Here is a 21,869-nt window from a genome sequence, read left to right on the forward strand (position 1 = left end):
TGTGTGTGTGTGTGTGTGTGTGTGTGTGTGTGTGTGTGTGTGTGTGTCTATTTGCTCTTCTGGAGCAGAATTTAAGGGGAGAAGAAACACATATCAATTTTTCACTGTAAAATTGAGTCTTTCAAAAACATCCTTCAAAGCTTAGAGATACATTCTTTACATGGGCTTTTTATGATTTTCAAAAAATACAGTTCAATTTTAACTTTGTATAGGGGAACCAACAAGGACCAGGGCACAAAATGAACTTTGAATTAGAGCTTTCGGTGATATCTCCAAGTCTTTCAATGCTTCCATCAAGTCTTGGATAAAGTATTAGAGTTGTTGTTCCTCCTAAAGCAATTAATATATTTTCTTGCTCGATGCCTTTTGTATTTCTATGTACACTGAAATGTAAATGTTCTAGGAAGTGAGAATTCAAGGGATACAATCACTGCTATATGGTGAGAGAGAGAAAGTCTCTCCTATGGAAGGAACCAGTATAAAAACATTATATGATATAGATTCTCAGATATGCAAAATTTTTAATGTTTGGTACACCACGTTTATTCGATCAGCACTATTTTATTCATGACAGAAACTAACAGGGTATATGATGTATTTTTTTAAAAAGTGGTTCAGAAGCATATTTTGTTAGCCTAAACTCCTGTCCCTTTGTTCTTGACAACCTGATTTCTTGGTGATCTACAACTAGGCTCCTTGGCAGGTTATAGTGTTAGGTCAAGTACTATACTCCTCCACTGTCTTCCTAAAGTTCCCTCCTTATAAAGAAGATGCCTTCCTTTCTTAATGTAGGGTGTACTTCCTTGCAGTGATACTAAGACTAAAATGAAAAACAATATTGTCTCTTGTTCTTAGTCCACGGAAAATTTTTATGCCCAGTACTGTTTAACTTGTAAAAAAGGAAGAAACTCTTTTGGTCATTAGCTTCAGAAAACAGTCCTTTTACCTCAGTACTTATTACCAATATCCTTGGTCTCCAGTACAGGTGATGTATTAACCTCCAGCTGGATTGCCATCGCTATGGTCTATCACACTGAACTGTCATCACTATCACTTGAGGCATAATAACAAAAAGAACCCCAAAAACTCAATGCCATATCCCTCTATCAGCAAAAGTTCCTTTAAGTCTGAGGACAGGAGAAAAGAGAATAGTCTACCAGTGAAGTAGAATGTAGAGGTGTTTGAGCATTCTGTATAAAAGCTCTAATCTTGAGAATATCTGAGACATTAGTTCAGCATGGGGCCATGAAAAGAACAAATAAATGGATTTCTTTCTCTCCCATCCAATTACATATGACTAAGATCAGCAAGTAGAGAAATAGGTTCCTAATTTTGAGGACAGTCATATCAGTCTTCAACTTCAGGAGTGCTATTTTGGTACTTTAATTAGAAATCCTATAGAAAAATCAATCCAGTGCACACTTAACAAGAGGAAAACTGTTACTTGCTGTTGAGATAGCTGGTAGACAAGACAATTAAAGCAAATACTATGGAAACCTTGGGTTAAATGTCTAGATGCCTAAAAGTAGGTGATTTAGCTTGAAAAATACTCATACCACCACCACCACCACCCACATACAATTCAGTTAGAAATCAATCTTTCGGTTAGAGCATATTTCTAACTATACAGATCCCTTTTCTGCCTATTCTCAACTTAGTCAAAACAGATTGTCCTTTCTTATAGAAGGAAAGAGATGAGTTTCTTCTAGTATTAACTTCTCCATGGTAAAGATTTTGATAGACTAAACACTGAAAGAAAACTCAGAATTCTTCCCAAGAGTCAAGAATCATGCTCTGCTCAACGAGAGCTGTAAGTGAGGAGCTGAATAGTTTTGATTTGGGCTCTTCATGCTAAATAAAGGCCTAACATTACATGTGCTGAACGTTTCATCTACTGCGGAATGTGAACCCACAGATAACCTTTATTCCAATCCAACTGTTCATTAAGCATAGCTCAGGATTATTCACTAAAATGTTTCAGATTTCCCAAAATGTAGTCATAATTATTATTTTTAAAATGTCTTCAGACAAACCTACTTGGGTGTTTTTGACAAATACAAATTATTCTACTCCAAAATCACAATACTGAAACTCTATGCTTCTACTCCTCATCCTAATGATCTAATAATCGATTTTCATTTCATGATATGAATTTTTAAAGAAGAAAATGCTGTATTATATAAGTTAACTAATATAAGTAGATATTAAAGGATGATACTGATCAAAGTCAAGGGTTTTAACTAATAAAATCTGAGCATTTTTTGGAAATGCTTTGCCAATGTAGCTTCTTTAAATAAGTTACACTGAGCTTTCACATAATAGAAATTTTGTTTAGATGACAAATGACATAAACACTAAGAAAAATCAAGTGGGAAGTATGTGGTTTTTTCAATTTTAAGTTTTGAAGAAAAAAACTCACCCCCTATGAAATATGTTAAAACCAAAACAAATACTTTGAAAAAAGCCTTCTTTCTAACGCAGACAGCTCACTCACTGTTCTAGCATTTTTAGTATGTACTTATAAAAATGAGACATTCTCTTTAAAATGACAAGTTGCATTTAAAGTTTAAAAATGTTTAGGGATGCCTGGGTGGTACAGTTGGTTAAGTGTCCAACTGGCTCAGGTCTTGATCTCAGAGTCGTAATACTGAGCCCTGTGTCAGGCTCTGGGCTCATAGGGGGTAGGTGGGGGTGGGGGGTGGTATCTGCTCCATAGGCTCTCTCCTCTCCCTCTGCCCCTCCCACTTGTATTCTCTCTCTCTCTCTCTCAAAATAAATAAATCTTTTAAAAAATGTTTATTTTGACTTCCTTGGACAACACAGCTATGAAATGGTTTAGATTAACCACAGAAATGTAAAGTCTTAGCTAGTGGGGAGTTATTAAAATCACCACACCTGATGTTATGACTCTTCTCGCCAAAGACAGGCAATACTGATTTTTTTCTCCTCTGGCCAAAGACCTGAGTGACCACTTAATTTAGTCTTACTTAGGTAACAACAAACTAAAATATTTCCTGATTATATTCTCATTTTTCCTTAAAGCAAAAATTCAGTACTTAAAATACCGCTCATTGGGGCGCCTGGGTGGCTCAGTCATTAAGCATCTACCTTTGGCTCAGGTCATGATCCCAGGGTCCTGGGATCGAGCCCCGCATCAGGCTCCCTGCTTGGTGGGAAGCCTGCTTCTCCCTCTCCCACTCCCCCTGCTTGTGTTCCCTCTCTTGCTGTGTCTCTGTCAAATAAATAAATAAAATCTTAAAAAAAAAAAAAAAGAACCAAACCTAAGTAAGCTGCATATGTAAGAAATTCATTGTGGATACTTACTTCATAGTATTTTTTAATGCAACGTCTCATGTCCATGATCAATTTGTTGTTCAGCTGTACCATAAAGGTCAAAGGTGAAGCCTTACAATCAATGTTACTGCAGCGATACAAGCTGGGCTCCGTATCAGTTCCCTACAGAAGTCAGAAGAGACAAATACACAAAAGGTTACTGCAAGACTAAAAAAGGGTTTTTTGGGCTTAAAAACTAACATACTGTCCTGGTGCGCAATATTCTTAATTCATTTCATTAGTGAGTTTTTAACCCTCTTTTTTCAACTACTGTCTTCTCAAAGATCCCCTTAGTCACACGAACCTCCTGCCTTTTTGCCACCATAATAGAGTACAAGTTGAAGGGAAAACCCTGAAATCACTTGTTTTTACATTCAATATATGACAGATCTTACGGATAAAATAATTTTCCTTCTGAAAATACCAGTGAGGTCACACTATTGAATATAAACATTCTTAGAGATATTGATCAAAATTTTAAATTTGTACTTATTCATTCCAAACTTGAAAACAGTAGCAAGCGCACTAATGACATTAGTTTCCTTTCATACTGGCAACTTAATTTGACGATTAAAGCCTAAAAATTAAGTACTACACCAGAAAGCAATCACTTGTTGTCCCCTTAGAAAATCTAAAATTTCTGTAATCCTCCTTCTCCACCACCCACTCAAATGAAAATTATTTGGGGAAGGGAAGGCAGAAGAGTAGAAATTTGAAAGAATTAACTATTAGTAGTTGGAAAAAACCTCTTGTTTTGTTTTGTTTTAAGCAAAAACAAAGCAAATCGAATATATAGGAAAACTGTTGGGGTTTCTGGTGCATTTGTTTTCCTTCTTGATACTTAAACATCTTGGTTTCCTGCTCCAATCTGGTACATAACCCTACCCGCCACGCTAAGCAATTCCAGGTGGAAGAGATTTTAGAGCTTGACATCGGCTTTTCCACAGTTAGCCCATCTGCAAGTCGTCAAGCCTCCATGCAATTAACTATCTTATTTACAGCTGTAATGAAGCAAAACTCAAGGATTTAGCAAGTATTGCTGATCTGTGTCTGCCTCTTCCTTGCACTTGCTTCCAAAGACTGCTTTGTTTTGATTCAAAAAAATGCAAAACATCTGCTGTTTGTCCAAATTAACTTAAAATAATTACTTTTAATTTAGATAAAGGATGTATTTTCTTTCAGTTTCAAGGTTTTACACAGTTCTGCTGCCTACTCATTTGCCAATGGCTAGTACATGTATAACACTGCAGTTGTATCAAGTAAATTGGCTAAGTTTCAAGTTCTGAACCAAGGTCAATGATACATTTTTTGGCAGTACTTCTTGAGAGGAATGTTTCCCTGTGACTTTTTTAATGTCTGACATGCAAAGACAGCAGAAAAGATAATCAGAGTATCTTTGTCAAAAAGGAGGCAAGTGGGATGTGTAAAGATAAACAAAAACTTTCCAAAAACACTTAGTTCCCATTAACTTGATTTAAGATAAAGGCAAATATTGCTCTAAGTCTTAAAAATTGGGGCTGGGAGTGGGGAAATACAAGTTACTAATTAAGGAATTACAATAAAAAATACTTTAAGGTACTTTAGAATTTTTAAGAGATTCCATTTAAAAACCAAGGCCAAGCAACCACTCTAGGAAGCCAAAAACAATATTCAAGCATAGTCTACTAAGAATTTTCAAGCAGAAATGAAGCCGTGAAGGCAGAATCCATACGATGCTAAAATTCTTTAAATGCATGAAAGCAACATTTTCCTCCCCTTTTATACAAACAGTGGGGGAGGAAAGGCCTCTATGTTAGTTGGCTAACAAAATGAAGAAAAGAAACAAAGAAACAACTAACCGAACCGTCCAAGACACTATCGTAAATATTCTCTGTTCCACATGTAGGGCATGGGCACTTGAATTTTTCACAGTCCCTGTATTTCTCCTCATCAGTGAGCTGGGCTGGGCCACCAAGGAGGGCATCATTCTCCTCATCCTTATGATAATGATGAACTCTAAACTGGGTGGGGTCGAGTCCTATTAATGTAAAAGAAAAAACATATTCAGAGAGGTACAATTATTTGAATTCCCGTAAACAAAAGAGACCCCAAAGAAGAAAACCCACAAAGGAATGATTTTAAATTCATGCACACACATACACAACCATTTGAACTCTAGATAAAGGCTCACATCACATGGACAACTGACTTATCCTTTTACAAAAGATCACTTTATTAAATAAAACAAGGAAACAGCACTAACGCACTAACGCAATGCAGATATGCCCCCAGATGTTTGGGTTCAGAAGCAACTACTTCTATAGGATGGTTTTACTATCTTCTTACAGTTACAGTGAAAATCTCAAATAAACATGCAGTGTTATTAAGAAATCTCTTAAAATCAAAGTTTCACTATGAAAACTGAAAATAGAGAATAAAAATCCCATTAAAGAAAACAAGTTCAATGCTATTACAACGCCTTCAAGTGCAGATACAACTGCTAACCCTGATTTCAATGCAGTGGTCGATTCCATCTTGGCTCAGTTGTTAACAGCATGTAGGGTGCAATCTAATTCAGTGGTTAAAATTCAGTAGCAGCATCTGAGACAAAACACGACATGGTTTTTTGGTGTTCTGAATTCAGAAATTTAAAATATGTGCAAAAACAATGGATCTACAGATTCTATAGGCCAAAACGTTCCTGACAATCTTGAAACAAAATATACCATCCATATATCAAAATGACACAAGAAATCAATCAATGCATTGACTGAGGTAGTTTATGCTTCCTCATTTCCACAAACTATTTAAAGAAACATCTTTAGGCCAGCCAATTTTATTTACCTTTGGTCAAGGCATATCTGTCAAAATATACCATGTGGATTTACATGTAAAGGTAATTAATACACACGGTATCTTAAAACATTTTCTTGAAATCATCCTTTAGAAATCCCTACGAATTCTAGGCTTTTCAGAAATCTAAGGAAAGCTATCAAATTTATTTTAGCATAAAGGTAAATAAGCAATATAGAAGTCACTAAGCAAAAAATTCGAATACCAAAAATATCTGAAAACTCTTTTTAACTCTAACAACGCTGCATAAGTAGATAATCAAACAGATGTATTCAGAACTCAGTGACAAGATCCTAAATCCTACTTGGTCAATTTTCAAGTGACATCTACACTTGAGGCTGAGTGACACGGTGGAAAGGTGCTGGACAAAAAGTAAAAAGACAGAGACTATGAGTCTCAATTTTCTCACCTATGAAATGGAGGTAGTGTCACCGACCAGGCACTTCTGAAGTTTAAAACAGACATTAGAGGACAAACCCCTTTCAGTGGTGCCTAGCATGTGATAAGCATGCAATAAATATCGTATGAATGAAAAAATAAAATTGTAGATGAACATCATTTAATCTAGATGATATTCACTCAAGATTATGCATTTGGAAAAACATATGGAACACATGTTCAGACTGCATAGCAAGTTAATAGCTACTCTTTGTAGGAATTAATCAAAATGAGTATTTCCTAACATGATCGTACAATAAAAACAAAAAGTACACATTAAAAACAACTGGAAAAATATTCTTGTTTAGTGATATAGATTACTGTAACTGAGGTCACTTGGCCCCAAGTTTCACTATATATTTTTATTTTACAAATTACCTATCCCCTAAGAGAAATAGCAAATTAGTGAAGAGTGTGGGAATATATACCTTCCCATTTAAAGACAAAGAGGGGCAGAGAAAATGAGTGAGAGAGGCCACACCCATGAATGAGGCCATTTCTTCTCCGTACTGAAGGGTAACTGTTGCAAATTCCTGAAACCATTTGTGAGTCCAACTGTATTCACATAATGTTTTGCTTCATTAACAATTATGAGGAAGAACTTCACCCTTTCTCTGATGGTATGATTATTCATCAATTTCTCAGGCCAATACTATTCAAAAGTAAGGAAAAAGAAAAACAGTGGGCAAAAGTTTTCTCAATGGCAGGCTTCTTTCACAATCCAAAAATCCAGGAATGAAACAACACTGGTTTTGCACATACCCAGAAATGGCCAACCTGCAGCAAGTAAACAACAAAAGCTCTCTCTAGGCCACCCTACCAGCATCCGCTTATTTAGTGTACGTGAGGCCACAGGGGAGCCTGCCTGCTGAGTAAGCCAAAAGTGGACAAGGGCCCTCTTGCTACTTACAGAGAAATGCCCAACAAGTGGCCAAAAGTCATGAAAAAAATCAAGCCTTATGAAATGTCTACTTTAATGTCCAATTCCATAAACAACCCTAATCTGCCCATGGCAATAACAAAGCCAAGTGGCCATAGCGGATTACATCAGATTGATTCCCATGCTGAATTTCTTTAAAGAGAAGGGGTTTCATCTCAGCATTCTTGGTTATAGATCAATGATAAATCTTAAAAAGGAGGGGACACTGTAATTACCTTAAAATATTAGGTATATAATGATCCCTGTATGAGTTACTTGGATACAAAAATGTCATAAAAAAGTAATTTTCTTGGGAGGACAATTATAAGTTCAACAGGCAAATCAGAGGCCTAAATTAAATCTTTTTATGAAAACATAATGTCATGTTAAAAAATAAGGATCACTGCTGCTGGAATCTTTTAAAGGTCAGAATCTAGGCTTACTCAACATAGGAACTGATGTTTCCAAATCCTCATGAAATTGGCAACAAGCAGCTTATTTCAAAGTTTCGGGAGACTTAAAAGTTTTACTGCTTATACCATAACTCATTAAGGCTGGAGTGAAACAGGAAAAAAAAAAGTATCTGGTGCTGCCACCTAGAGGTAGATTTTAAAGTTTAAAATGTACAAAATAGAGCCACTACATGGAACTGCATTTGTAATTATTATCCCTCCAAAATTAAACACTTTTGTTGGAAAAGACATCAAAGCGACATGTTTATGATCAAAGGTGTCATATACACTGTGTAATCAATATTAAACTGCTCATCATATAGCAAGTAATCATATTCGTCTTTTGAGGAAGAGATGCAAAACTGAATTCCAAATTCCGTATCTCTTCTGAAAGCTTTCTCTGAAAAACTGGCTTAAAGAAACAAATTTCATGCCCTATTTGAGAAAAAGAACTTCCATTTTTACTAGCCTAGCTTTTGACAGGTAACTTCAATCATTTGGTCCAGTACAGAATACAGGAAAGAACAGCCTACTTGGGTCTCACAGTAGTTATCTGGGGGGAGAGCAGCCATGGTTCTCCCTGCGGTAAGCAGAAATGATGTGTGCTTTAATTCAATCCTGTGCCTTGTAGTGATAGTCACACCATTTTTGGGGGGTGGGGGCAGGATGGGGAGGACAGAAGGCAAAGTGAAATGAAATTAAAGTACTGTCATTTATAATTAGAAAATTTACAGGATCTCACATTATTTTGGCAACAAGATCAAAGCTCTCATGTTTCAAAAAGTATTTATAGTAAGTAACATCATAGGCATTGGGGTAGATGAGTTCAGCAATGCTGTTTTTTTACGTAAGATCACCAGATATTTAGCACACACACCTCCAATGTGACATGTAGCACAAAATTAATTTTTCTACCATTGTACTTTCTAAACATTGTAAGCTATGCCTGTTTTTAGAATGTTCACCTGTCCCCATTCCCAAGGATTATTTAAACTGTTCCGAATTCAAAGCATTCAGCTGAGAGGCTGAGGCACTGAACCAAGTAATTCTCTTCCTTCAAAAGACAAGATCTCTATTAGTGCAAATGCAAATAACTACAGTAAGGCCAATTATATATGTCCATACAAGTGGGGAAGAGGGAAAAATCCATATGAATGAAACTCCAAATGACCAAAGAGAGAAACTGACATCCCCAAGCAGTTGTTTGTAATAATTACTCAAGCTACTAGTAATAGATTCTTACTGTGAATCTTTTTTTCTAAAAATTTCTTCTAGGAAATGAATCATTTATCTTTTGCATGAATCCAGGCTTTCATGTGTCTGGGACTTCGTAGAGAACAATATACAAACTGAGTATTTAGTATGATTAAAGAAAAAAATACTTATGAATTTTTAAAAGGTGAACACTACATCCACAAAAAGTCTTGTACAAGAATTTTCAAAGCAGCTTTATTCATAATAACCAGAAATTGGAAACAATCCAGACATGCACCAACAGGAGAATGAAAAAAATAACCTGGGATAATCTACCATGGAGTACTACTCAGCAAAGGAAAGAATGAACGCTGATAAATGGCACAAGATGGATGAATCTCACAAATACCATGCTAAGTGAAAGAAGCTGAACACAAAAGTATACACTGTAGAAAATTATTTATATAAAGTTCTGGAATAGGCAAAACTAACCTACGGTCAGAGAAATCAGATGAATTGTTTCTTTTGTGAGAGGGGATGCTGACTGGGAAGGAAAAAATGGAAACCCAGAGGTGATGGAAAAGTTCTGTGTTTTGATAAATAGAATGTATGATACTCTTAAGATAGTAGCATTTCATTGTATGTAAATTATACTTTAAAAAATGTCAAATAGAAGATGCTTGTGACACATATACCCAAAGGACGCATATTTAGAATATATAAGGAATGCCCGCAAATCAATAAGAAAAAGACAACCCAAAAGAAAAGTATATGAAGATTTCACCAGGCACCCCACAAAAGGAGATATTCAAATGGCCAATAAAGGATGTGAACAGATGCTCAACTTCATTTGTCAAAGAAATGCAAAATCACAATGTTACGCCACATTAAAGGAAGATGACACAAAACACCAAGTGTTGCTAAGAATGTGGAGTGTTTATACATTGATAGTACAGAGTGTAAATCAGTTGAACCACTTTGGAAAATTAGTATCTACTAAAGCTGAACATACATGTCCCCTGGGACCTAGCAATTCTCCTAAGTATATACCCAACAGAAATACATGCAACCGTTCAAGAGAAGACATGTGCGAGAATGCTCAAAACAGCACTATTCCTAATCACCCAATTGTGGAAACAACCCATAGGTGCACCTACACTAGACAGTCATCAAGTGTGGTATAGTCATACAGTGAAATACTACAAAGAAATGAAGTATAACCACCTGGATGAATCTAACATAATACAAATGAAAGTAGCCAGACACAAAGAGCAAAGATGCAATTTATGTCATGTCCAAAAATAAGAAAACCTCATCTATGATGTCAGGAATGAGGATTGTAATTTTCTGGGGGGAGCAGAGGATAGTCTCTAGGAGGCGGCATGAGGGGGTTTCCTGAGCTCAGGGCTGACTACACTGGTATATGTTTACTTTGTGAAAATTCATCAAACTATTCAGTTAGCTTTTGTGTGCTTTTTCTGAATGTATGTTACACCACCAGAAAGTTCAGGTTGAAAAAGGCGAGAAAAGGAGTACTAAAAATTTATGATATACCTGTGAGTTTGTGGCCAAATGTGTTTGATTCTAACCAGACATTATGTACCTCCTCAAAGATGTGCACACCATCACCCAGGAAGCATTATTAGCAAAAACTAAAAGAAACTGAACTGAAATACAGTCTTTAGCTCTACCACTTCATAGGAAATACAGGAGACAGAGGAACATGTTAAAATATCCCAGCAGGATGCAACTGGCAAACTCCAGAATAAGGGAAATCGTATAGGACAACACCCCCCTCCCCCATTTCTTTTTTGTTTGTTTTTTCCTCCCCCCATTTCTTAACAAGTAAATTGGAAGGATGAATTAAAAAAGAGGAGACTATCATATGGGCCCTGATTAGATTCCAATTCAAACAGGGAGCTTTTTAAAAGAAATGCACCCTTAATACAATCAGAAAATACAAACACTTATTAGACATTTGATGAAATGAAGCAATTGTGGTTTTGTTTTGTTTTTTTTACTAGTGATGATACTACTGTAGTTATGCTGGAAAGGGGGGAGTGTCTTTTAGGAATGTAAAATGTGGTATTTACAGGTAAAATTATATGGTATCTAGGATTCACCTCAAAATAATCGGAGCAGGTGGAAAAGAGGAATAAGACTGTCCACAGTTGAAGACTGCTAAAGCTGGGTCATGAGCACCTGGGGACTTCTTTTCTACTATTGCACATGTTTAGAATTTTCCATAATAAAACATTTTAAGAATAGTGTAGATCCAATTTCAAGATAAATAACTGACTATACAAGTGGCAGACACCTGAAACTGCCTTTCACAGCTACAATAAACCTCTCCATAATACAAATGGAAAACTTCTGAGTATTTAAAAAAAATAATATCCAAACCCTTAGGTTAAATAAACTCCCAAGATTTTTACTGTCCTGCAGAAGGTACCTCCCAAAATCTTGACAGGAAAAAAAATCCTAATGTGCAGCACCCTCATGACCTCACACAACTGTTCTAATGCCCTTGATGATAGCTCTAAATGTGACTTTTTTTTTTAAGATTTTATTTATTTATTTATTTGACAGAGAGAGACACAGCAAGAGAGGGAACACAAGCAGGGGGAGTGGGAGAGGGAGAGGGAGAAGCAGGCTTCCCGCCAAGCAGGGAGCCCGATGCGGGGCTCCATCCCAGGACCCTGGGATCATGACCTAAGCCAAAGGCAGAAGCTTAACTGACTGAGCCATCCAGGTGCCCCAACACATCATTTTAGAAGTTAGCAACTGTTTAACCATTTTTTCTTCCGATTTTGTAAAAACTGTCTTATTTTTAATAAGAACATTAATTTTTCAAGAAGGAAGCTATAATTCACCACCTTCAACCTTTCCAGGCTTATTCACACATATATATTTAACATAATTTTCATCTGTATACAATGCTGTGTTCAGCTGTTTTCATTTATCACATCTTACCCATTTTTCTATAGGCTACACAGTATTGGTAAGTGCTATTTTGTATACTTAATTAAAATAATGCATCTTTTTAAAAAAACTTGATCTATAGTTACTACTACTGCACTATATACTTGAAAGTTGCTGAAGAGTGCACCATAAGCATTCTCACCACACTGAAAAGTTAACTATGGAAACTATGTGAGGTGATGGATGTGTTAATGCTCTTGATCTTGGTAATCATTCTACAATGTATATGTATATAAAACCATCACTTTGTACACTCTGAATATATTTAATTATATTTGTCAATTATTTCTCAATAAAGTTAAAAATTTTTAAAAATTGATCTAACTTATAAATAAGAGAAATTCCCATTTTTCCCTGGAAATTCCAAGTGTTACAATGCCAGGAGAATATTAGTCCCAGTGATCATCCTAAACATGCCCCAGTTTGGCTCCAAGTTCCCAGGGGTCTCTGCCTGACTTAGGTGAGCAGTGTCACTGCAGGCCCTCATGTGCCATGTGGAGTGGCTGAGATGGCCTGAGTCACCACCGTGGAGGTCGGGGCCCCTGCCATTCTGCAATGGGCTGGAAGAACTAATGAGAGGTGGGAAGAGGCAACCATTCCCAAGGCCACATTGGCCTCTCCAAAGTGCATTCCCATAATGCCCCAAATGCCAACACCTTCATAAACTCTTCCCTGGTGGCCCCAGCCACAAGTGGTCTCTGCTTCCCCTGAGTGCCTGAAATCCTCTATTTTACCTCTTTTGGGACATGCACTGTACTGTCCACTAGACTTCCCTATGACAGTGAAATCAACTAAATGGACTGGGCTGTAATTTGAGCAAAGGAGCCATGGCTTACTCATCTTCATCTCCCTCACAGTGCCTATTATGATGCTGAGCACAGCAGGTCTTCAACATTAATCTATTCAATGAATGCAAAAGTAGGCTGGGAGCATGATCCATTTGATGATGTGAATGGAATGGCTCTCCATCCTGGAAGAGATGGTTCTTACCAGCTGACAAGACGATATCCTATTTTGCATCTGGTGTGATCTTAACTTTCAAAATTTTATTAATTATGGTATAGAAAATATTTAAGGTTTGCAAATGACGGTCATGTATGCACATTCTTCTAAGAGCTTAACTGCGAAAAAAGTGAGAATCTTATCACAAAGTAATAACCTGAGGCATGTGCTAGTGCCATCACCCTACTCCCAACCACCTATACCTTACCCACCACCTCCCCACCATCTTTTGCAGGCCTGTCTCCCTGGGCCTGTCAAAAGCACCCCCAACACTGCTTGGCCTGCTGTTGCACTTATTTCTTGGATATTACTGGTTCCTGTCTATTGACAAAAAAAATACCTTCTGTAACCCGTGTGGTATGGGGCCATTCTTTCTTTCTTTATTTATTTTTAAAGATTTTATTTATTTATTTGACAGAGAGAGAGAGAGAGTGGCAGACAGAGGGAGAGTGAGAAGCAGGCTCCCCATGGAGCAGGAAGCATGATGGGGCTCGATCCCAGGACCCTGGGGCCATTCTTTAAAAAGGGAATTTTTACTTTCCAATTTAATCCAGGAAGACCCTGGGTTAACTGTGTTGTCTTGTTTTAAGAACTACTTTCAGAGATTAAATTCTAAATTCTCACGTTCTTCAAAAATCCATAGTTTCTCAGGACCAATGAGAAAACTGACCAGGTAGCCAAATGCCTGCAATTTTACCACTGACCATGAAGAAATGTACTTGATAGCTATTATACAAATCACTGGTCATTGGAGGAAAGATATTACATCATTCTAAGTAGTGTTATGCGTGAAATATAAATTTATTAAAAGATGAAATTCAAGGATGAGCTTTAGACTATTCTTATCACTGGCCTGTTTGCCAGGTACAGAAGACTATTTGGATGCTGAAGCATACTGTGAATATTTCCTCCACAGACGATAAAGAGCTTTCATTAGAACAAAAGAAGAGAAAAAAACCTATGGTCTGGAGAACAAAAGCTAAGAGTTCCAAGTTTTAGTGGCCATGTTTCCCATTGGGCTATTGTGTAAGAAGAGTAATCCTGTATTTTTTTTCCATTCACAAATGGAAAAGGGTAAAATTTTGCTTTATTTAAGCCCAATAGCAATAATCTTACATGGGTTTCAGAAAAATGATACACATTTTACTGTGGGATAATGAGGACCATTAGTTATTAGAGAGAACAAATTATTCTCTTTCAATTCAACACACTTATTCAATTCACTCATTTAATAGACTATCCTCTATCCTTTTCACTAAAATGGCCTTCCCATCAGAAAACCTGGCCGTGCAACATGCCACCAGACAGACTTCAGGAGGTGTCTTGACAGGGAGAAAAACAGTCGGAGAATTTCCAAAGTGAAGCCACAGGATAAAACCAACACTTGATGCTTGCCTTTCATTTCAAGGAAAGTAGTATAAAAGCAATAGAAAAAGAAAAAGGTAGTTGAAAAATATACTTGCTCTCCACAAAAGAGTCTTAAAAATAAAAAATCATGAACTTAATAATTTTCCTAAATGAAATTATGCCATTATTCCTGATTTCTTTGTACTAACTAAAAGGACAAAGTATCAAACTTCACTGAAGTTTCAACATTGTAATACATTTCATTAGTCAAAGATAAAAACTACATTAAAAGCAACAGAATTATTTTATGTCTGTGATTAGGCAGTTGGAGGGCTTGTATTTTACGTATACATTTGTACACTTCAACTTATTTAACAGTGTCAGTTCACTAACTGCAGTTTTTTTTATATAAAGAAAACAGATTTAGAATTTTAAAAACAAATTACAGTAATTTTATGCCTACAGCTTGCACCTCTTAGAAACCATGCACCCCCTAACACTCCCCTTACTTTCCCACCACTTTCCCACCTCCTCCCTCCTCCTTTCTAAAACCACAGGCTAAGTAAGAACTGGTAACAGGGGCCTCAAATCCTCTAGTGAAGAACAGCCACCCTGGTTTTTCACTTGGGGTGGAGGAATAAAGGATGCAGATCACAATGTGGCTCCCGCACAGGGCAGGGAGCAAAATGCCTGCAAAGAGCTGCCTGGAGATCTTCCACACTTTATACAGATCTTTATGGTAGCTGGCATTTGCTGTCCTGCGATTCACTAATGTGGACCTCCTATGGCTCTCCAATTCACTAATGTGGACCCCTCCTCCCTCCTAAAGAGGGAAAGATAAAGGACTACAAGATTTCTCACTAATGCAGGTAGACAGGTGGATACTGCTAGTGATGGCAGGAGGTGTAGTGGGAGAAGAGGGCAAGTAAGAACTGCTGTCAAGTGGCAAAAGATAAAAATCAGAAAAAGATTAAAAGGGGTGTAGCCTCGGGCGCCTGGGTGGCTCAGTTGGTTAAGCGACAGCCTTCGGCTCAGGTCATGATCCTGGAGTCCCGGGATCGAGTCCCGCATCAGGCTCCCTGCTCAGTGGAGAGCCTGCTTCTGCCTCTCTCTATGCCTGCCTCTCTGCCTACTTGTGCTTTCTCTCTGTGTGTCAAATAAATAAATAAAATCTTTAAAAAAAAAAAAAGGGGGGGGGTGTAGCCACAACTCTGTAAGAGCTGAGGACACAGATCCTTCTAGGAGCTCTGACTGGCTACCTGGCACCAAGGGCTTGCAGGTCGGTGGCGGGGGGAAGGGAGGACAGACGGGGACTGGGTGGGACCGTGCACAAGCATGGAGGGCTCCCGCTATGGACTGAGACTGGTCAGTAATAACATGAACCCTCTGAAGATGGGCCTCACAAGGCTACCAGCTTTGAAAATCATTTGCGAAAACTGGATTCACAAGGCAGCTGCAGTTAGGATAAAGTTTATCTTTAACCAAGTCAAAATCTGCCCACTGTTTAATTTATAGTTATCTTATATATGACTCCAGAATCAAAAGAATCAGTGTGGTCCCCTGTGGGACCAGTGCTGAGATACCCAAGCAGGCATCAGGCAACCCCTGGGCAGGCTCCAGCACCCTTCACTCAACAGCTCTTTGGCAGAAACACAAGGCTCTGCTCTTACCTTTTACATGTCCCTCATGAGGTTCTTCCGTCTACTCCCACTCAGCGCTGGATCACTGGGAAATTTACAACCAAGGAAGTAAAGGGTAGCACTTAGCCTCTAGGCCAGGTTCTTGGTGATACAAACAGAAAAACTGGGAGATCTACTCTTTAAAGAAATGGTTCCATTCTGGGGTTTTTGGTGCTTATGTTGGGGGGTGGGGGGTGGCGGCTACTGGCCTGGGGGGTGCAGTGGGTGCAGTGGGAAGAAAAGGGAGCGTAAGGAAAATGAAGCTCCTGCGACTTCACATCCACACCAAGCTGCTTGGGGACCGCTGTTACAGGCTCTCTGAGCTAAGAACAAGACAGTAGAGTGTGCAGCACAGTGGTGAGGAGCACAAGATGTGGAGTCACAGAGAGCTGGGTCCCCATCCGACCACAGCCAGCCACTAATGAGCTATGCGACAAGACCAAGTTAGTTACCTCTCTAAGCCTAGGCTTCCTTCCCTGTAAAATGGAGCGAATACAACAGACCCTTATGAGGCTGGTGCAAAGATTAAATTAGATAACATATGCAAAGTACTTATTACAGTATCCGACAGAGCAAGCCCCCAAGGCAGGGGCGAGAAAAAAGAAGGAAGCTAAAAACTACTGAGCACTTACACTCCTCTTCTCCCAGCTGAAGCTGTATAAACATCATCAAATACAACTCAACTATGAGAACACATTGTATGACGATTTGGGTAGCAGATTTTATCTTCCACACTATGTTTTGTTTAGGCAAATGTCAAAAATGAGTTTCCACTTCCAGAGCAGACAATGGTGGGGGGAGGGGAGTCAGGGCTGGCGGGCAGGAGCTCAGAAAAATACTCACCAGGGCAGGATGACAAACGTGTCACTTAACTCATTCATCTGTCCAATCCCAGTCCACACACGCATGGTGAGCACTATGTACAAATCTTTTTTTTCCTTTTCAAATTTTTATTCAAATTCTAGTTAGTTAACATATAGTGTAATATTGGTTTCAGGAGTAGAATTCAGTGATTTATCACTTACATACAACACCTAGGGCTCATCACAACAAGTGCCCTCCTTAATATCCATCACCCATTTAGCCCAGCCCCCACCTCCCTCCCTCCATGAACCCTCAGTTCTCTATCACTACGAGTCTCTTATGGTTTGCTTCCCTCTCCTTTTTTCTTCCCCTTCCCATATGTTCATCTGTTTTGTTTCTTAAATTCCACATATGAGTAGAATCGTATGGTATTTAGCTTTCTCTGACTTATTTCACTTAGCATAATACACTCTAGCTCCATCCCTGTCATTGCACATGGCAAGATTTCATTCTTTTTGACAAAACTATGTACAAATCTTATAGACCGGAGGAGTGTGGACACATGTATGCAGAAGCCTGGCAAGAGAGTGGGATGTGGCTACTAACAATGCACACTGAGTACTCTCTCTGCTCCAGGCCTGTGCAGAGCATCGCATGTGCATCATTCTATTGCCCCCTCAGAGCAACTGCAGTTTACGATTCCAGAAACCAAGGCTTAGATCAAGGTTTAGAGGCTTGCAAAAGCCAAAGAGCTTGTGAAGAGCAGAACCAGCATGTAAGCCCAAGTCCCTATGATGTCAAAGCCCATGTCTTAAGTCAGACATTTCAATGAGAAGAGGGGGAGAATTTTCCACGAAGCAGGGACAGAATGAGCAATGCCTTATTTAGGGGATCCCTAAGTACACCAATTAAGAAAGAAGGCTCTTAGAAATACAGGTTGGAGCTCCAAAGTTAGAGTCTACAACTGCCAGAGTTAAAGACTGTGAGATGTCAGTGGCATCTGGACTTACTTATAGATCGTGAGGCACCATCTAAGGACTTTATCAGGCAGTATTCTAAAAAATGTTCATCTTTGCATACAATGAGCTAGAGTAACCATCTTAAATCAATGTAACTCTTTACATGCTGGTCATCTAGAAATGAAATCAGAGCAAGTAACGAAATACACTTCTAAGCATGAGGCAACAATCTGGTGCCACAGCAAAAAGTCAAAAAATGCTGAGGTTTCAGGGTTGACCAGCACCTCCTGGGATGATGAGAAATTAGGCATCAGCTAATTCCTGGAAGGTAACAGCATGCCTAGTTTTCAAAGAATTTAAAGTGAGAGTAGGACACTCACAGGGAAATGAATACTAAAAATTAAACTTTTTAATGTTAAAAAAGCTGTGTATTCTCACTTTATACAAAAATACATTTAGAGACAAGCGACAAGATAAACCAACCATCACAATACCATCAATCTCCTTATTAATGGAAGTTCACCAATTAAAGCTACAACAGTGTAAGCTCAGACACTGTCAGTGTGCCTAAAATCTCTTCATTCCTTCTCCTGTCTTCCCTCTCTTCCCTTGGCATTTACTGACTGAGTGCCTACTACGGAGCAGGCATGTGGCTATACAGGTAGCAAGCATATGAGGTCCATAGTCTATGAAGGGAGATAGACATTAACCAACCAACCACAAAAACAAATGCCCAACTATACATACACAAAGAAGTGCTCGACACATACCATACCTATAAACAAGGCTCACAACAGGTGAGGGAGGACTACGGGTACTGCTAAAGCCAGGTAAGAGGCTATGTGAGCTGGGGACACTTACCTAACCATGTTGCAATGAGAACAGCATCAATTCCATCTATTGGCTCACAGATCCGAGCCACGACTGGGTGGATCTGCTGAGCCAGGTAGTACTGGGTATCAATGGTTAAATTGTCCTGTTTCTGTAGCTGCTCAGGTGCATAGGCCCTCTGACTTGCAGTGAGGTTTGACCCATCCTACAAAAGGACACGATATAGGTAAGGTTGTAGGAAATTCAGTCACACATACATGGTTGGCCAAAAAGAGGGACAATAATTCAAACTTTATATATTCAATTCCAAACACCAAGAAGTCCTTTTGACCCACTGGTGAACATTTCATATGTAAGAGTAGGAAGATCAAGGAAAACATGTCACCCACTGTCCAAGAATGTAAATCCAGGATGTGTTGTGTTCTATTTTTTGTTGAAACAGGAAACCAACAAGATGGCATGACTAGATTAAATAATTCCACCTGCCATATCATAGAAGCACACTGAGAAGACTTGCTAAACTATTAGTCTAGTCAGAAAGGCCTTTTAGGAGTGATGAGAAAAAACATGTGTGGTCCTTTTATTGTTAATACAATCCATGCAAAAACTCTAGTCATAATCTCATCTTTAAGGCCCCCAGGGTTATATTTTCTATGAGAGTTTTATGTATCAAGAAGCAAATGAGCAAGGAGAAAAGAAAGGGGTATGAAATCCACACAGTAGTAACTTATATACAAGATATAATAGACAGGAGTAAAATTAATGAGCTATCCTGGTGGAGTAGCAATGCTCTAGAAGCAAAATATTTGGCACTGGAATGAAGGGCATGCCATTTTGCACTGTTAACATGGCTCTCCTCAAGGAAAGAAAGATGGGTCGGAGAGTATCTTTTCAAAGGTTTCCTCTTAATAAAAATAAAAATTGTGTAATTCTATGTAAGTGGTCCATATACAGCCCTGTGGGTGAGGTCACCATCATCTGTGAATCAAAAAAAGTCATCACACTACTGGACCAACATCTGACAACTCACTCCACTCCTCTTTTCTACAACAACAGAATTTAATATTCAGACTAGTCAATTTTAACTATTCACAGTGCTAAGCTGCTCTGCAAAATAGACAACATGAACCCTATTCTTTCATTCCTGCTACAATCAGCTCCTTCTCAAGTCAGCGTCCAGCACAAAGCTGAGGCTACTTGCACACCACTGTCTTCGGACTGGAGGCAAGGGCCTCTTTCTCTGGCAATGCTCTTGATGGAAACAAACTGGAATGTTTATCAACTAGGTTCTACATAGTCTAGGATATAAGGAAATACTTAGAAAGCAAACCTCGGATTAAAAGACTTGCCAAATAATTTTTTTTTTCAGGAGTTCACAACACAGTAAAAGAAATTAGGCAGAATTCATCACCTTTAATTGTTGCCCTTTGCAAAGTCTGAATTATTAGATAAGAGTAAGATGACAGCCAATGACAAAGAGTGTGAAACATTCCTGGGCAGCATCTTTACGCGCTACAACTATACTCAGACTGACTTAATTAACTAACACCTGAAACCTGATTAATTTACAGAATTGTATTTTTTTTTAAAAAAACTGGTCTGTCCTTAAGATTACAGCAATACTGAGGGGCACCTGGGTGGCTCAGTCAGTTGAGCATTCGAATCTTGATTTCAACTCAAGTCATGATCTCAGGGTCAGGAGATCGAGCCCTGCACTGGGCTCTGCGCTAGGTGTACAGCCTACTTGAGATTCTCTCTGACCCCCCCTTAAAAAAATAAAGATTATATAGCAATGTTAAGTTTGCCACTTTTTAATGGTGAATAAAAATCAAATTTATACAGGGGTGCCTGGGTGGCTCACTCAGTTAAGCGTCTGCCTTTGGCTCAAGTCATGATCTCTGGGTCCTGGGATCGAGCCCCCTGTCAGGCTCCCTGCTCAGCAGGGAGTCTTCTCTCTCCCTCTGCCCCTCCCTCTAACTCGTGCTTGCTCACTCACTCTCTCTCAAATAAATAAATAAAACCTTTAAAAAAAAATCAAATTTCTACAGACAATTTTTCTTTAAAGGCATGTGAGTTACTTTCCAATATATCATTAGAAGATGTTCTCACAGTAAGTCAAATTTTTTTAAAAAGCAGTTGAAAATTTCTAAGCATATCCTCAGTTAAGAAAGTTTTTATTTTAAATAACCATATGAAGGACCAGTTTTAACACTGACCCAAACATATCTCTTACTGTATTTAAAAAATCTGAATCCAAACATGACTAAATTCAAAAGAATTGGTAAGACAGGTTTTGCTGTGTTGTGTTGGGAAAACATTCAGGCCGTGACATAAGATATATCCCTCACAGACCTAATTCTAAAACTTAGCAAGATCCCATGGTATATGCAATAACGCATGGCATACACCTTTAAAACCAGATTAAGAAGCAATGTTGGTCTTCCCCTCCGATTTCTTCCTGCTATCTTCTTCTTTTTTTCTTTTTTTTAACATATAATGTATTATTTGTTTCAGAGGTACAGATCTGTGATTCAACAGTCGTAATGTATGGTGATTAACATAATAAAAAAAATAAAAAACAAAAAAATAAAGTTTTTAGTTGTACAGCATAGGAAAGATAGCCAATGGTATTGTCATAGCTTTGTATGGTGATAGATTATAGCTACACTTGTAGTGTGCATAGCATATCGAATAGACTTGTCAAATCACTATATTGTAAACCTGAAACTAATGTAACACTGCGTATCAACTATATTTCAATTAAAGAAATATTATTCTAAAAAAAAAAAAAAGGGAAGCAATGTTGGCCTTCCTTGAAATGTCTATGTAGTAATTCGTGAACTTCACAAAGTACATACTTCACAGAGACAACCAGGTACAGTCAATTCATTCAAAACTATGTCGTCATCTTTAGTAGGAAACTAAGGGAAAAAAGTTATTTAAATGGGTGACAAGTGGGCCCCTTAAAACAATTATGTTAAAGGCATGCCTTATGGAAATTATGTCTAATGAAAGTTAAATAATTGAAGATTTAAAATTTAACCAACAAGTGGAACTTAAGATCTCAGCAAATAATTCACATAGGTTTTACAAGGCG

General features: G+C 38.2%; 1 protein-coding gene across 3 annotated transcripts in view; it reads right to left on the minus strand.

The window, feature by feature from the left end:
- The window catches only part of POLA1 (DNA polymerase alpha 1, catalytic subunit), a 294,407-nt gene that overhangs the window by 142,204 nt on the left and 130,334 nt on the right, over positions 1-21,869 (minus strand). For all 3 annotated transcript variants that reach the window (XM_021677907.1, XM_044911907.1, XM_044911908.1), the window contains 3 exons: positions 18,803-18,977; positions 5,172-5,350; positions 3,325-3,456 (listed from right to left, as the gene is read on the minus strand). In XM_021677907.1, the coding sequence (XP_021533582.1) occupies positions 3,325-3,456; positions 5,172-5,350; positions 18,803-18,977 (486 nt within the window). The remainder of the gene's footprint in view (positions 1-3,324; positions 3,457-5,171; positions 5,351-18,802; positions 18,978-21,869) is intronic.

The sequence above is a fragment of the Neomonachus schauinslandi genome, chromosome X, assembly GCF_002201575.2.
Source record: "Neomonachus schauinslandi chromosome X, ASM220157v2, whole genome shotgun sequence".
Classification (NCBI taxonomy): domain Eukaryota; kingdom Metazoa; phylum Chordata; class Mammalia; order Carnivora; family Phocidae; genus Neomonachus; species Neomonachus schauinslandi.